General features: G+C 41.6%; 1 protein-coding gene across 3 annotated transcripts in view; it reads right to left on the reverse strand.

The window, feature by feature from the left end:
* CD226 (CD226 molecule) overlaps window positions 1-15,694 on the reverse strand; it is a 103,177-nt gene extending 87,483 nt beyond the window's left edge. Inside the window, exons 1-3 of one of the 3 annotated variants that reach the window (XM_033837834.2) lie at window positions 15,575-15,694; window positions 1,864-2,028; window positions 1,232-1,570 (exon numbers count right to left, since the gene is read on the reverse strand). In XM_033837834.2, coding sequence (XP_033693725.1) covers window positions 1,232-1,570; window positions 1,864-1,909 — 385 coding nt within the window. In that variant the 5' untranslated portion in view covers window positions 1,910-2,028; window positions 15,575-15,694. Of the gene's footprint in view, window positions 1-1,231; window positions 1,571-1,863; window positions 2,029-6,215; window positions 6,939-9,807; window positions 10,606-15,574 lie in introns of those variants that run through there. The other 2 variants (XM_033837833.2, XM_019937199.3) reach the window with 2 other exon arrangements.
* Between the last annotated feature and the right edge of the window lie 2,635 nt (window positions 15,695-18,329).

Consider the following 18,329-nt stretch of genomic DNA (forward strand, 5'->3'; position numbering starts at 1 on the left):
GCACACAACAGCAAATGAGATCTTGCGTGGCAAAATGGAGTCTGTAATAAGTAAGTATTTAACTAAAGAGATTTTGCTAATTGACACTCTGTAAGCCTCACCCATATACACAGAATTATTATTGAGCTTAGCTACACCTAAACAGAAAGGGAAAACCAACACATGGGAATTTTTCTTACTTCCTGAGCATTAGATATTCCTTATATAGTACTTTAAATTGTTCTTTTATAATACGGATTTCTTAAAAAGAAAGCACTATATCAGGTGGTATATGATGTGCTCTGCTGGATGTCTATTTGGGATATAATTTGAGGGACATCAGACAAGAAACACACAGTCCCAAATTATTTCCTTCCCTAGATTATCTCTGACAACTAAAAATTTCATCACTAGTCATTTTGTATCAAAAGCCTAGGAAATAATAACAGTGACAGTAATAATAATACCTACCATTCCCCGACTACCATGGGCCAAGTTCCTTACATATATGATCTCTAAACCATTCAACAAAGAGAATGGTATTATTAACTCAATTTACTATTCAGGAACCTGAGATTAAGAGGGACTGAGCAGCTAATATAAGGTTATAAAGGAAGTAAAGGCTATAAAACCCAAGTTTTTCCAACATACCACACCCAATCCATGTGGCTATTACTTGTAGGAGTAACTAAGCTTCAAACTACAATCACTGGTAGACACGGCAGGAAATACTTCAAGAGATCATTCGATTCTTTCTGAGATGACAGCTTGCAATTTCTGAAGCATCTTCTCTAGTGAAACTTGGATGAAGCTAAAAACAGAGTCAGTGCTTGAACTCTGCCTAGGATTCACTAATAAGCCCAGATTTGGTGTTACAGAAAGGACTCTGAACAAGCAGGGTTGGAAGCAAAAGGAAATGAGACTACATCACAGGAGGTGTCTGACCTCTGAACCCAAACATTGCCAACATCAGCTTAATCTAGGTTCAAGTTCTCATTAAGACAAGATAAAACCTGTGCTTTCTCCCATGACATTCGAATTCATGAGATGCTTCTTCTATTCAGAAATGATAGCACATTAAGAAAAATGGAACTGATTTACAGTATTATTTCTTTGAAACAATAATATAGAATCTAGAAATGGAATTGGAAAATGGCACAAAAATATGATAAAGCATTTCACAGTTTCTACTTGGTCTTTACAGAAACAAATATTGTAGATGGGTAAAAAGGTAAATAAAAATTTCACTTACCTGATGGAACCACCTGTATCACCTTTTCCCAGGTTCCACGTGGGAAAGTATGAAGAAAGCAGGAATAGAAGCCAATGTCCACCTCAGAGGCATTATGGAAGGACAAGGTCATATCGTTAGAGGCCGTGGTTGAATTTGAAAAGTAAACCCTATCAACGTACGGCTCTCTTATGATCACACGGTAAGTAGGGTTGAAAATGGCTATGGACTCTCTCTCCAGTGTCTTGATCTTGAACCACTCCATCTGGGTTAAAGTGTCCTTTGATGGATACACACATTCTAGGGCCATATTCTTAGCAAGTTTAACAGTTGTGTCCCAAAATATCTGTTCACATCCAGCTGAAAGACACACCATCATGTGATCATGTGAATTCAATTAGACCTGATGATTGAAACACCAAACAGACATCTGAAGCTTACTCTAGACCTAGCAAGATAGTAAAATTGAGGCTAACAGTTTCTACCTTAGTCTAAAAAGGTTTCCACTGCTAATAATTGGTATTTACAACTTGTAGCTTTTCTGAACAAGCGAGAAATTATCTAAACCAACTAAGGGCATTATAAATTCTGAACATGTCACACTATAAGACTAAAAAAGGAGTAAATTCTTTAAATGAAGACATTATCTTTACCTTTGTATACATAAAGAATAGCCAAGAGGAAAGTAAGGTAATCCATCTCTGGAACCTGTTTGGGAGGCCAGTCTACAGAAAGACAATTTATAATGTCACATTGAGAGCCCCAGCACGATGCACTGTTTCCTTCCTCTCAGATCCTATCAGCAGTGTCTTCTTTATCTGAAGTATGAACACAGGAAAAAGGTCTTAGCTTCAAAGTCAGGTTTGCTCTCGTACAAAGATGGGCAGATTTGAGTTACTTCTCTCCCGGGGAAATAGCTTATTTTCAAGCTTTCATTTTCTACAAAGATTCATTCATTCGAACAAACATTCTCTGAGTGCCTGCTCTGGGCCCAACTCTGCTCTAGGTGATGAGGATACAGCAATTAATTAAAAAAATATATCCTTGCCATAATGGAACTTACATTCTAGTGGGAGGAGGCAGAAAATAAAATAGAGAAGGACAAAATAGAGTTAAGTGGTAAGTGCATGAAGAAAAACAAAGCAGGACCGGGATGGCGTGGTAGTGTTCCCCCATGGATAGGAGGGCTGGGAAGTCTGCACTGAGAATGTGAGATTGGGGCAGAGTCTACAGGGCACAGGAAGGGGCCTGCAGCTCCACCAGCATGGACGGCCCATGGGGCATGGCCTTCCTGTCCCCTCTGCCTCTTCGCTGACCTCAGGCATTTGCTTAGGGAGTGATGAAGGGACCGCTGAAGGCCCTCCAGATTCCAAAGTATCGTGGCTCAGGGAATATACAAATCCACAATTATCGTTGATTTTTTAAAACTTTTTATTTTGAAATAATTGTACAGTCACAGGAATTTGCAGAAATACTGCAGAGAGGATCTGTGTACCCTTCACCTAATTTCCCCCATGGTTCTGTCTTATATAATCTTAGTAGGTACGTCATTGCTCCCTTCCCTCTCTTATAAAATAACAGTTCAGTTGCCTAAGAACTTGCTGGGAACGTATAACCACGTCAGCATAAAAATATATTATTGCCTCTGTAACAAGAGGCAACAATGTAAGAATGCATCTGACCCCTGATGAGAGGTTCAAAATAAAAGAGGGTAAAAATTGAGAAAAGCGGGGGCAGGCACCACTAAAGACAACTTTGCCTGATGCTGACTCTGAGCCTATGTGATTCCATCCCAAAGTTCACCAGCAGGTGTCTTCTCCTTAACATCAGTATCTAATGTGGGAACTTTCTCAGGAAACATGAAATCAAATATGAAATAAAAAATGTAATGATAATCAGAACAAAATTATAATGTGTCCATATAATAACATATAGTGCTGCCTTATGGTTACAGAACATTCTATTTTCCAAAACCTTTCACATCTATATTATCTGTGCCTATAACAGCTCTGTGATATAGTCAGATGAAGTAACTCTCATCTCTGTCTTGTAAGTAATTTAATGAAGCAATTTGATGAAAATTTTACTGAGCTCTACCAGGTACCCTGCTTAGGTCCTGGAGACACAAGCATGAGAAAGACACAGTCTCTGCCCTCTAGTCATGCATAACGTATTGGGTCAGATAGATTAAAGGAGCAATTCATTATAATAAAACTAGATCATTTCTTTGATCAAGTTTTACAACATCCCAGAGAGGAACAATTCATTCTAACAGATTTGGGGAACATTTTGTAAAAAAAAAAAAAAAAAGGCAAGTGTACCACATCCTGGGCCTTCCAACCTGAATGAGACATTCCAAGTAGACAAATAAGAAGAGGAGATAAAGGTGCAAAACACGGGGCATTTTCAGGAAATGATGTGATTACCATCTAGTGGGTGGGAGGGGACAAAAATGAAATTGGGTCTTGTTTGAAATTGTCTTGAATGACATCCATAAGGGAGTTCAAACTTGACATCTTTTTTTTTTTTTTTTTTTTTTTTTTTTTTTTTTGGGGTACGCGGGCCTCTCACTGCTGTGGCCTCTCCCGTTGCGGAGCACAGGCTCCGGACGCGCAGGCTCAGCGGCCATGGCTCACGGGCCCAGCCGCTCCGTGGCATGTGGGATCTTCCCGGACCGGGGCATGAACCCGTGTCCCCTGCATCGGCAGGCAGACTCTCAACCACTGCACCACCAGGGAAGCCCCGAAACTTGACATCTTGCTTACATCTGTCACTCCAGCACCAAGCACGATTCCTGGGACATGTGTCTATGGCATAAACAATAACAGCTCTAGGAGGAACTTGTTTTTAAAAATCATTGTAGCTGGAGCCATTGAGAGGAGATGGGGACAGACAATGACAAGAGATTAGACTGTGTAGATAGATAGGATGAAGATTTTCTGATACAATTCTAAGAGCAAGTGGAAGCTGTTGGCGGCTTTTAGGCACCAGAATTACATGACCTGATTTAAATTCTTAGAAAGAGAGCTGAGCAGCACCCATTTCCCTCTCCTCACTCCTAACAAAAACCTGTTTTGGTTTGGGCATCCATTTCTCCCACACCACCGGGATATTATGACAAATCTGAGCTATTCCACTGACAACTATGACTAATTCGGGGGCTGGAGGTGGAGAAGCCAAGCGTGGACTGAGTAGATCCAATCAGAGTCAAGGAAATTATATTTCACGTCAGAAAGACAGAAAGACCCTCAGTGAATGCCTGCCCCCCACACTGGGAGTAAGGACTCAGGAATGTGGGAGGATTACTGGAAAACAGGTGCTCATTGATAATAACTAGTAGTAACCCCTTCATTCGCAAGGCACCGAAGTCAGCGTAGCTAAAGGATGAAGAAAGCAGAAGGGCACTTGCATTCTGATATGTCTAAACTCAAAGGACCTAGAGGTCTCGGATGTGAACGAAAGGTGCAGAAAGACACTGGACTGAAGATAAAGTTCAGCTGTTACAACTTTGCTAAGGATGAGCCCTATTTATCAACGTCTAACCAAAGGCAAACAGAGACTGGCCCGGAGCTATTTTTGTTGTGTAGGCAGACATTTTTTGCATGATTTATGAAGGGATTTTGGCTCAAGGTTTTTCTTCTATTAGAGCTGTCTGTATAAAAGAGCTTCATCCTCAAGGATGACATTAATCAAGATATTCCTGGATTTCTCTACTGTTAATACGTCTCAGCAAACCTCAGAAGTGACTTTGCTCACAAGTTCATCTGGGTTGGGTGCCCCTAGGTGGCCTGGGCTGGGTGCCCCTCTTCAGACCTGTTGCTTCCTCTGCTGGCTGTCCTTGCAGACCTTCCCCACCTCCTCAGACGCACTGCTCTGCCCTCTGTGAGATGTTCTGCTTTCCCGGATGCCGGGGCCCTTTCTGAAACTCGGAGGATCCTAGTCTCCACTTGGTTCCCCAAGCCAGCATTCCCCAGCCCGCGCTGAGACTCCTGCTGTGTCTGGGAGCCCATTCCTGCTCCCACATCTTTCCTCCCCAGCTTGGACAACTGTCCACATGCTGGGGAGCCGAGGCCTGTGAAAGAGAAAACCTGGGCTAAGCCCTGAGAACAAGCCGCTGGGCTGGCAGGGTCACAGCTGTGTGGTCCTTAGTCCCCTCCCTTGTTTTTAGAGGCAGACCTGATGGTGCCCGTGGCTGGGAGGTCTGGGCTGCTCAGAGGCTCCTGCTTCCAGGGGGTGCAGGTGGTCCAGGTTTCCACTCCCTGCCTCACAGCATCTTCTTAAGAGAATCTTTCCAACCAGGGCCTGTGGCGAGTCACAGACCTGCCCCCAGGACAGGTTCCACTGCCGCTGAGGGGCCATAAAAACTTACTTCCATTCAAAGCAGAGATTTTAGTTCAGCCTCAGGGGGATCCTCCAGAAACAGCCAGCCCACTGTCCCATTGCTGGAAATAGTTTGGCTGGAACTCAGACATGCCCGTCTGTCTACGTGTCTACGTAGACAGTGGCTGTTTCCGTGCCACTATGAGTAGCTGCAGCAGGGACCGCGTGGCCTGCAGAGCCACAAGTATTAACTTTCTGGCCCTTTGCAGAAAAGTTCACCAGCCCTTGCTTAGGGTTATTTAAACCTGGAGAGCGAACCTTTATTACTGAAGTTCATCCCTGCTCAGGCTTACTTGAAGGAAGGTAGTTTAAGCCTGATAGCCCGACACTGGTAAAAGAGCTAAATTTTCTTATTCTCAAGACCCAAACTACCAGATTTTCCCAGGAACAGACTGAGAAAAAGGACTTTATGCAACACCCTTTTACTATACTATGCCCATCAGTAAACGTACAGGTTCACAGAGATCAACCATTCTGCGAATTAATTAAAGCTTTTCCCCGCAGCTCTCCTCCTGCTTTCCCTACTGGTCATCCTCCTGTATCCACAGCCCGACTCCCTGCCCACTAATAATTTTAAAAGTGTGAACGTGGTCACACCCAGTCTTTTTTCTAGAAGGTTACTGACCTTGAGATGTGAGCGCCCTGCTCGCTCTGACTCTTCTTTCCCGGTATGTGTCTTGGTTAAGGGCTTCCTGTTTACCATGGCCTCTTGGCCTCACCCCCTTTTGGTCAAGGCCATCTCCCCGGCTGTGCTCATCCCCTAGTTTGCATCTTGGGAGCAGCTGGGGGCGTTCGTCCTATGCCCTCTCCACCAGAGCTCCCTCAGGTTGGAGCTGAAGTAAATCACTAATATTTCACTAAAGGAGGATTAAAACCAGTCAAGAAGTGTCCCTGCTTCTGGAAGCATCTTTACCGTTTTAGCTTCTCAGACTCATTCCCAACTCAGATATACTTCTGTCCTTCTCTTTGCCCCACCTAAGCTTCTACAGTCTGAAAGGATATACTTTCACTGTGAATGTTCTAACTCTGAACTGAAACTACACACAAAAAACTTGAAATTGGTTACTTTGCCTTTTCTTCCCCATCTGCTTTCCTGCCAATCAAAGCACTTCAGAGTCAGAAGTCTCTGAAGTGCAGGAAGCTTATCTCTGCCCATATCTCAGGGCATTTGAATCCTACCTCCTAGATACGGTGTTGTTTTCTGACTCTCTGATTCTCTGACACAAAAAGCACACAAAGTTGGTGGTTTCGTAAGAACTGTCCCCGCAAGTCTATCAGCTTCTTTGTCCCAGACATGAAATAGTTTCTAGGTTGTTCCAGAGGACAGCAGAGTTAGTTTTACTCATCCTTTTGATGTACTAGGGAATGGAGGTTAAACCACCATGAAGGGCTGTGGCTGAAGTTGAGTTCATGCAATTCGTGGAAATACTGGGGAGAAAACATGGCATCTGACAGAAGAGAAGCCACTTGCTGGGGGCTAACCTGCCCCAAACACTGAACGACAGGTCACACACTCGGGCTGGCCTCTTCTGCACACTGTGTATGCCTGAAAGCATCAAAAGACCTTGAAGTGCTGCCTTGCACCACACAAATATCTTTTGAGAACTTAATTGTGGGACAGAGGAAGCTTCCTACAACACCTGCTTGACTTGTGTCACTCTCTTCAAGGCCTCACCATCCTCAAAAGAATATCCAACTTCTTACCGACTTACGAGGCCAGATACACTTGAACTCTGCTGTTTTTTCCTGTCTTACATCTTACATCTTTGCTCACTCCCTTCCTTCACTCCAGACCCACCTAATAGTTTGGGCTTAAAGGTGCTGCTTACCTAAAAAATGAAGGTGGTTTACTGATCTCATGCAGCCCAGAGAGCAGCTCTGAATGGAAACCAGGATCCCTTCAAAGATTTCAAAACAAATGCACCTCTGCTGGGACCAGAGGGGGATCTGCTCCGTTCCTTCATAACAGCAAGACTATCTGCACAGGCATTGCCATTCTGATACAATCAGGCTTGAAATAATAATAAGCAACAAACCATGCAGGAAACCAATACAGAACTTTTTCATCAGAGTTCCCTCTGGCTAAAGAGTGAGTTAGTGAAAGAAGTAACCAGATCTGTGGCGGAAGCTCGGCTCATGCAAGAAGTCAGTCAACCTCACTGAGGAATAATATCAAGAATATGGCTGAGCAAAGGGAAGAGGCCTCCTGGAGGAGAAGAAGATGCTCTGAGCAACTGTGAGACATGAAATACTCTCTTACTTCACTAAAAGGGCTTTCTTTGTCTTATGGGAATGGTTTACCATCTTTTCAACACTAACATCTAAACTCCTGTGTCACCCAATGCTCTAGTCGGTCAGGATTGGGTAGATGTTTCACATACGTGTAAAATGTTTTCCCGTAATTAAATTGCATCAAATAAAGTGTAATTAGGTCTCATGGAAAACGTTTCTTCAGAAATGAGTAGACAGTGAATGGTGGCTCTGCAAGTCAGGTTGTCAGCCTCTTTTTAATAAACCCAGAATTAATTTGGGTTTAAAAAACAGAATTACCGATGTTCAGCATATGACAACAGTGACACTTCAGTACAGCAGGGAAAGAACTCGTTGTCTACTGTAGGGTGTTAGTGAAAGTGACTGCCTATTGGGAAAAGCTGCAGTCGGCATCCACCCCCTGGGCAGCAGGACCTCCTCACGCCCACCAGAGGGCCCGCACAGCTAGTGCCTGGGTGGGGGACCTAGACTCTTGCCAACACATTTATTCCATCGGAATCCAAATCCAAAGCTTGAGGATTCAAAGTAGGGGATCAGCAGGGCCCCAGGGCCCATTCTGGCCAGACGGCAGCAGGGCTGCGGCCCTACCAATGCCCAACACAGCAGCACACAGGCTCTGCCAGCAGCAGGGGAGCTGGGTGTCCCCGTGGAGTGGCGGCAGGGCCTGTGCCGGCTGCAGGGGTGTCTTCGCAGGCCTGCGGGGGTGGCCCTGGGGGAACTGTGGCCGGCCTAGTGGCACGGAGCCGGTGCCCCCCAACTCACACCCATTCGTTCTGTGACCTGCTCCGCGTCCCCTGTCCCTTCAAGTTGCTTCCTTCTCACCTTAGACAGAAGTACTTTGGAAAGGTACAACTAAGGACCCTGATCACTACACTCAACTGTCACAGCAGCACACATTTCAAAGGTATTAATAATTTGAAAAAGAAAAATATTCTAAACAAGGGGAGAATATATTTTATAAGCTTGAGGGTAGAGATGGATTTTTGGTTTTGAGATTAAATACACACAGAATATGTATATATATAAATATATTAAGGTACACATTTTAAGATGTGCATATATATATGTGTGTGTGTATATATATATATATATATACACATATAAAATGCCAAAGCCAGGGAAAATGTGACCGCTTTTCCTACATAAAAACTTAAAACTCTGGCGTGACAAATATCACACACTAACAAAGCAAAAGGCAGGACAGTCGGGAGAGGGATGACATAGAAGTACAGTATTTTCTAAGTGCAAAGTACTTAAATATCAATGACAGAAAGAAATCCCACAAACGTCCCAATAGAAAACAGGCAATGGATGCTAAACATCAATTCACATAAGAAGCACTACAGATAGAAAAATGTAAAAAGCTATTTGATCTCACCAGTTGTAATAAATGAAATGAATGAATAAATAAAAATGAAAACAATGACAAATTAATTTTTGCATGTCAAATATGTAAATATACAAATGAAAAGAATGATAGTGACCACTGTTAACAAGAGCAGATGGAAACACAAATGCCATATGCTGTGAGTGCAAATGCACACAGGTACACATTTTCTATGCAGAAGAGTTGAGATACGACTTATTGTATCCTCTGACCCAGCACGGTCACCACAAGATAGTTATCTTAAAGAATAATAAATTGAGCAAAGATCTGTGTTTAAAATGGAAATGTTTATTACAGCATTATTTCTATTAATGAAAACAGGAAACAATCTGCATGCCTTTCTCTAGTGGACTGGCTCAATTAATTGTGCTAAGTCCATAGGCTGGGATGCTCTGCGGCTCTTTAATGGTTATGCAGATCTATATTTAGACGTGCAAAATGTCTGTAATATACCAAGTGAAGAACTTTTTTCAACACACGTCCACTCATAAAAATAAGACAGCAAATGAGCCATTCTGAAAAGTTCTACCCAGACTGGGAGCCCTCACTCTCTCCTCACCTGGTGTGGCATTGCTGGGCCCAGCAGGCAGCACCCAGGACTCCACTGGCCACTGTCTTCTTCTTCCTCCTCTGTTTATCAACCTTCCCTCTCCTGATGGTCTCAAGGTTTCAAGGAAATAAATACTTGCACACACATTTTCAGGACTCCTGCCCTGAGTATCAGGCCCGGGTAAGTACTAAGTTCTTCTTTGGGAATTGGTTCTAAAGACCCCAGGAAGCAGCAGACAGCCACTGTCCATGGACGGATGGGGACTGGCAGATATTCACTATCTCCTCTCTGCAGCCATCCCCTGACAGAGCTCATTCCTTTCTCCTCTGCATCCCACATTACTCTGTGCTGCTGCTATGTGATAACACTCCCCCTGCATTATGGTTAGTCAGTGAGAGAGAGTGAGAGTTACTCCCCTATAAACAAGAGTATGGGCTTTGCAAAGAGACTTATGTTCAAATCCTGATCCATCTTGGACTAGCCGTGGGGCCTCCAGCTCCCAGGACTTTGATGACAGCAAAGACCCTGCCAGCCCCAGGGGAGCACCCAGGCTGGCAAACCCCACCCTCATGTTATCCCAGCCAAGTGCCCTCCACCCAGATGGGGAATTTCAGACAAAGCTCTGAATATTTTATTCGGCCTCTTATACTCTCAATACTGCTGCATCCCAGGTACTTTAAAGAAATTTTTTACTTTCCAAAACAGCACTAAACATACATGTGCTAGGATACAAAATTAATATACAGAAATATGTTGCATTTCTATACACTAATAATGAACTATCAGAAAGAGAAATTAAGAAAACAAACCCATTTACAATCGCATAGAAAAGAATAAATTACCTAGGAATAAACCTACCTAAGGAGGTAAAATATCTGTACTCAGAAAATGATAAGACCCTGATGAAAGAAATTGAAGATGTCACAAACAGATAGAAAGATATACTGTGTTTGTGGATTGGAATAATAATATTGTTAAAATGACCATACTATTCAAGGAAATCTACAGATTCAATCTAATCCATATCAAAATACTAAGCATAGGGCTTCCCTGGTGGCGCAGCGGTTGAGAGTCCACCTGCCGATGCAGGGGACATGGGTTCGTGTCCCGGTCCAGGAAGATCCCACATGCAGCGGAGCAGCTGGGCCTGTGAGCCATGGCTGCTGAGCCTGTGCGTCCGGAGCCTGTGCTCCGCAATGGGAGAGGCCACAACAGTGAGAGGCGCATGTACCGCCAAAACAAATAAATTAAAAAAAAAATACCAAGCGTATTTTTCTCAGAACAAGAAGAAATAATCCTACAATTTGTATAGAAACACAAAAGACCCCAAATAGCCAAAACAATCTTGAGAAAGAAGAATAGAGCTGGAGGTATTACACTCCCTGACTTCAGACTATACTACAGTATACTACTAAAGCTACAGTAATCAAAACAGTATGATACTGGCACAAAAACAGACACATAGCTCAATGGAACAGAATAGAGAACCCAGAAATAAACCCATGCACTTATGGTCATTTAATCTACGACAAGGAGACAAGAATATTCAATGGAGAAGAGACAGTCTCTTCAATAAGTGGTGCTGGGAAATCTGGATAGCTACATGTAAAAGAATGAAATTAGAACACCATACACAAAAATAAACTAAAAATGGATTAAAGACCTAAATATATGAGGAAAACATATGCAGAACACTCTTTGATATAAATTGTAGCAATATTTTTGGGGATCTGTCTCCTAAAGCAAAGGAAATAAAAGCAAAAATAAACAAATGGGACCTAATTAGACTTAAAAGCTTTTGTACAGCAAAGGAAACCATCCACAAAAAGAAAAGACAATCTACAGACTAGGAGAAAATATTTGCTAATGATATGACCAATAAGGGATTAATATCCAGCATATATAAACAGTTTATATAACTCAAGAAAACAAACAACCTGAATTTTAAAAAATGGGCAGAAGACTTGAATAGATGTTTCTCCAAAGAATACAATGCTCAACATTGCTAATCATCAGGGAAATGCAAATCAAAACCACAATGAGATGTTACCTCACACCTGTCAGAATGGCCATCATGAAAAGAACATAAATAACAAAGGTTGGCAAGGATGTGGAAAAAAGGGAACCCTTGCACACTGTTGGTGGGAATGTAGATTGGTGCAGCCACTGTGGAAAACAGTAGGGAGGTTTCTCAAAAAACTAAAAATAGAATTGCTATATGACCCAGCAATTCCACTCCTTGGTATTCAAAACCAAACCCCCAAAACCTTCATTCAAAAAGATACATGCACCCCAGTGTTTGTGGCAGCATTATTTACAATTGCCAACATATGGAAGCAACCTAAGTGTCCATCAAAAGATGAATGGATAAAGAAGATGTAGTATAAATAAATACACTATAATACTATTCAGCCATAAAAAGGAATGAAATATTTCCATTTGCAACAACATGGATGGACTTGAAGGATATTATGTTAAGTGAAATAAGTCAGAGAAAGACAAATACTGTATGATTATCACTTATATGTGGAATGTAAAAAATAAAACAAACTAGTGAATGTAACAAAAAGGAAACAGAAAACAAACTAATGACTACCAGTGGGGAGAGGAAAGGAGGAAGGGGCAAGATAGGGGTAGGGGATTAAGAGTTACAAACTAGTATGTATAAAATAAATAAGCTACAACAATATATTGTACAACATGGGTAATATAGCCAATATTTCATAACAACTGTAAATGGAATATAGTCTTTAAAAATTGTGGATTACTACCTTGTACACCTGAAACTTATGTAATATTGTACATCACCTACACCTCAATTTAAAAAACCATATACATACTTAAATTAGGTCCTTGATAGATATTGTTATCGCAAATTTCTGAATTTTTATTTTTGTTGTCATAGTTGTTCCTCTGCTTTGCTGGTGCCCTGAGGACAGTTTTGTCTGCAGTCGAGTAATGGAGCTTATATTTGAGCTGTTTGGTTAAAAATTACACCAAGGTCATTGTCCCCATAGCCTGTCACCATGGCAGGGTAACTAGATAAGGGAAGGTTTGCTGCCTCAGCTACACAAGGCCCCACATCTTCCTGTAATTTGAATCCAGAATAAATGTAGTCTAATGTAGATAGGGTCCCATCTCTCTCTGGAGCTCCCCAGAATGGCTCCAACATTCACCTGGTTGAACTGGTGTGTTTATTAACAGCCTCCCATTTCATTCTCAAAAGTGTCTTGGTTTGGATAATAGGTGATCTTAAAAGCCACCTCAGATAGCTGTGGGTTTGAAGTCCCATGAGCAAGGAAACCCTTCAGTCCTGGACAAATCAGGATAGTTGGTCTCCACTTATACAGCAGTAACAAAGACCACCTGGGTCCTGGTGCTGGGTCCAGCCCATCTTCATTCCTGGTCAGCTCCTGGTCACCTTGGGAGGCTATGGTGTCTTTTCTACCCAGCCCTCAATCAGGATTACCCTTATCCATCATAAAGCTTCTAACACTGCTGGCTCTCAAGGAGGCAGGGCCAGAGTCTCCATCCTCCTCTCCCCGGTGCATGTGGCCTCTTTGAAAAGTTTCCACCAGGTCCTGTGAAAGGCAAGCTGGGTCAGACAGAAAAACAGTCCTTCTATTTCCTTCCCTCAGGGCAATGGGAGCCTACCCACTTCATGTGTATCCACTCTGAGGGGGTAAGCAGTGATCCTTCTGAAAGTCAAATTATGACCTGTGGTGACCCTCTCTTTCCCACACTAGATATAGAAGGAGCCAGCTCCTTTTTCAAAATGAATAGATGAACCAATATATAAATAGTTTACATTCCTTCTAACCTGATGCTGCACTATATATAAAACTGTGCCTTTTGTCTTATTTTTATCTGCTTTGCGTCTGTCTCTGGATCCCCCAACTTGAATGTGAGTTCCTTGAGTGCAAAGACTGCCTTGTTCACTGCTGTGCTGAGTGTGACCCACTGTCCTGGTTTGCCTGAGGCCAAGCAGTTTCCCACGACATGGGATTTCAGTGTTAAAACCAGGACAGTTCCAGGTAGGCCTCGGCAGTTGTAACTAACTGTATCCCCAATCCAAAAGCAATGGCCAGTATGTAGCAGGTGTTCAATAAACAATAACTATGATCTAACTTTATCTTATATATTTGGCTTATTTTCAGTCATTTTACCACGTTTCCCATTTATTTCAATCTTCTCTGCTATTCTGAGCACCAGCATGCCTTTCTCTCTCTTAATTTCCTCTGAGGAACCATTCTGCCACTTCAGTGCTCTAAATAAAAAGCTGAGATGTCCTCAAAGTTCAAAGTTGCATCACGGGCATAATTTTCCTTGTAGTAGAGCTATGTAATCAAATTGTTCCTTTACCAACATGGATCAGATTTCATAGTTTAGCATAAACAGGCTGAAACTCTTTAGTTTCCTGCATTTATTAAAACCAGAAATTAAAATATCTATTATTTTTTAATGAGAATGCTAAAATTATCTGGCTGACATGTTAATACCCGGGACACGCTTCATTCATGGGGGGTACAATATCCATTTCCCTAATGCCGAGGCTGAAAACTGGTGTCACCTTTGGGTCATCTTTTTCAACCCCTCATATTCAATCACCAAATGCTACAGAGTTAAAGAAAGTATTTAAAAAAGCAACCTCTACATCTGTGCTCTCACCGGCCTAGTCCTCAAAGCATCCAACATGGGAGCATAGATTCACTTGCTTCTAACTCATCCTACAACTGCCCTTGGATCTACTTTCCTAATAACTACTTTCTGAGTAATAAAATTGATAGCTATTTTTCTGATCATCTCACTTAACCCTTCAACTATAAACAGCACAGGTAATGACTATTAAATGGTTACCAGTTGCCTGACACTTCTCTAAGGCTTTACATGTTTTATTCATTAAAACTTTAAAAAATCTTAGAAAGTAAGAATTGTTACTATTCTTACATTACATGTGAGGAAACAGGCACAGAGTGATTAAGTAACTTTCCCAATGTTCCCCACACCTTTTAGGTAGCAAAACCAGGATTTGGACTCAGATGTTTGACTGTAGAGTACACACTCTTTACCTCAACATCCTACTGCCCCCCCATGGAGTCATGTTTTTTCCCCACTCAACAGATAATGAAGTGGGCTTTCAGCAGGTAGGAAACATTCCTGAAGTTCCATGTGTGAGCCACTGCAGCACACTGCCTTTCTTCTATGGTACTCCCCAGGTCAGAAATTTTCATTAGAAAAAATTATTTCATATGGCAATGTTTCCCAAAGTGCATCTTCCAATTATCATAGACATTATGGAAAATGTGGATTTTGTGGATAAACTGGATTTGGAAACTTTACACTCTTTAATCCCCTTTTGGAAATACAGATATCATTCAATGCAGCATATTAAAGGTTCTGAGAAAATCAGGAATGAAGAAGCCTACTGAATTTAGTTTAAACCACTGTTTCTCAAACTAGTTTGACTGTGAAATTACATCTTTATGTATCCTCTATTAGCATACGTATCAGAACATACTGTGGAAAATGGTGTGCAATAGATTCACATCTAAACACCTTGGCTTCATTTTCAAAGTCTTACATAGTGTACTCCCTTCTTCACCTGTCCAAAGTCACTTCTCATTTGAGAATCAAAAATAAATGTAACTCAATATATCAACAAGTTAAAGAAGAAAAATTATGTGATCATATTGATGGACACAGAAAAATCATTTGATAAAAAAATGTAACACCCACTCACAATAAAAGCCATGAGTTAGAAATGGAGGGGAATTACCTCAACTTGATCAAGATCATCTGCAAAGAACCCATAGCCAGGACTGAATGCTCTCCTCTTAAGACTGGGGAAAAAGTAAGGATGCTTGAACCATTGCTGTACAACATAGTACTAGATGTTCCAGCCACTGTAATAAAGCAAGAAAAAGAAATAAAAGGCACACAGATAGGGAAGGAAGACATAAAACTAGGCCAAACTGCAGAGGACATGATTGTTTATGTAGCAAACTCAAGAAATCTACAAAATCTTCTAGAACTAATAAGTGAGTTCAGTAAGTTTGCAGTATACAAGATCAACACCCCAAAATCAACTGTATTTCTATATACTAATAATAATCATAGGGAAACTAAAATTTAAAACATAATACCATTTATAATCACTCCAAATAAAACAAAAGACTTAGGTGTCTGGTATACTTCTACCATGGGATACTACTCAACAATAAAAAAGATCAAACTATTGATACATGCAAAAACTTGGATAAATCTGCAGGGAATCATGCTGAGTAAAAAAAAAAAAAAAAAAAAAAAGCCAGTCTCAAAGGTTTCATATTGAATGTATTCCATTTATACGACATTCTTGAAATGACAATTTTTTTTAAATTTAGAAATTTTAGAAAAGATTAGAAGTTGCCAGGGATTAAAAATGGGGAGTGATGTGGGAAAGAAATATTTGTCATAACAGGCAACACAGAGGATCCTCATGATGTTGGAACTGTTTTGTATCTTGACTGTGGTGGGAGATATGCAGATTTACACAGGGGACAACACTGTAGAGATCTTAATATAATTAATGCAATTATTCTTGCATTAACATGATATACTTATGCATCTTATACAGCTTAATATAATAGAACTTAAAACACACATGCACCCACACACAAATGAGTACAAGTAAAACTGAGGAAAGCAGAATACTGTAGGTGGATTGCACCAATGTCAATGTCCTGGATGTGATATTGTACTCTATTTTGTAAGATGCTACCATTGGGGGAAACTGGGTAAAAATATATGGAGTCTCTCTGTATTATTTCTTACAATTGCATGTGAATCTATAATTATCTCAATGAAATTTCAATGAAAATAAAGAGAGAAGGCAATAACATAACATTTATGGTTCTTTGGTGCCCCACTGCCAGGAATCTTCTGTGAAGAGTCAGAACTGGGGACTCATTCACCTTTTAGGTGCCATCAAGAAGGGTATTTAGATTGGTTCAAGATGGCAGAGTAGAAGGACGTGCTCTCACTCCCTCTTGCGAAAGCAGCGGAATCAAAACCACCTGCTGAACAATCATAGACAGGAAGACACTGGAACTCACCAAAGAAGATACACCACATCCAAAGACAAAGGAGAATCACAGTGAGATGGTAGGAGGGGCACAATCACAATAAAATCAAATCCCATAACTGCTGAGTGGGTGACTCACAAACTGGAGAAAACTTATACCACAGAAGTCCACCCACTGGAGTGAAGGTTCTGAGCCCCACTTCAGGCTTCCCAACCTGGGGGTCTGGCAAAAGGGAGGAGGAATTCCTAGAAAATAAGACTTTGAAGGCTAGCTGGATTTGATTGCAGGACTTCGACAGGACTGGGGGAAACAGAGACTCCATTCTTGGAGGGAACACACAAAGTAGTGTGTGCATCAGGACCCAGGGGAAGGAGCAGTGACCCCCATAGGAGACAGAACCAGACTTACCTGCTAGTGTTGGAGGGTCTCCAGCAGAGGCAGGGGTTGGCTGTGTCTCACCGTGAGGACAACGACACTGGCAGCAGAAATTCTGGGAGGTACTCTGTGGCGTGAGTCCTCACAGAGTCCACCATTAGCCCCCAAAACAGCCTGTAGGCTCCAGTGCTGGGTTGCCTCAGGTGAAACAACAAACAGGGAGGGAACCCAGTGCCATCAATCAGCACACAAGTGGATTAAAGTTTTACTGAGCTCTGCCCAGCAGAGAAACACCTAGCTCTATCGACAACAAGTCCCTCCCATCAGGAAGCTTGCCTCTTAGATAGCCTCATCCACCAGAGGGCAGACAGCAGAAGCAAGAAGAACAACAATCCTGCAGCCTGTGGAACAAAAACCACATTCATAGAAAGGTAGACAAGATGAAAAGGCAGAGGGCTATGTACCAGATGAAGGAACAAGATAAAACCCCAGAAAAACAACTAAATGAAGTGGAGATATGCAACTTTCCAGAAAGAGAATTCAGAATAATGACAGTGAAGATGATCCAGGACCTAGGAAATAGAATGGAGACAAAGATCGAGAAGATGCAAGAAATGTTTAACAAAGACCTAGAAGAATTAAAGAACAAACAAACAGAGATGAACAATACAATGACTGAAATGAAAAATACACTAGAAGGAATCAATAGCAGAATAACTGAGGCAGAAGAACGGATAAGTGACCTGGAAGACAGAACGGTGGAATTCACTGCGGTGGAACAGACTAAAGAAAAAAGAATGAAAAGAAATGAAGACAGGCTAAGAGACCTCTGGGACAACATTAAATGCAACAACATTCACATTATAGGGGTCCCAGAAGGAGGAGAGAGAGAGAAAGCACTCAAGAAAATATTTGAAGAGATTATAGTTGAAAACTTTCCTAACATGAGAAAGGAAATAGCCAGCCAAGTACAGGAAGCACAGAGAGTCCCATACAGGATAAACTCAAGAGGAAACATGCTAAGACACATACTAATCAAACTGGCAAAAATTAAAGACAAAGAAAAATTATTGAAAGCAGCAAGGGAAAAAT

Source organism: Tursiops truncatus, chromosome 13 (assembly GCF_011762595.2).
Source record: "Tursiops truncatus isolate mTurTru1 chromosome 13, mTurTru1.mat.Y, whole genome shotgun sequence".
In the NCBI taxonomy this organism is placed as follows: Eukaryota; Metazoa; Chordata; class Mammalia; order Artiodactyla; family Delphinidae; genus Tursiops; species Tursiops truncatus.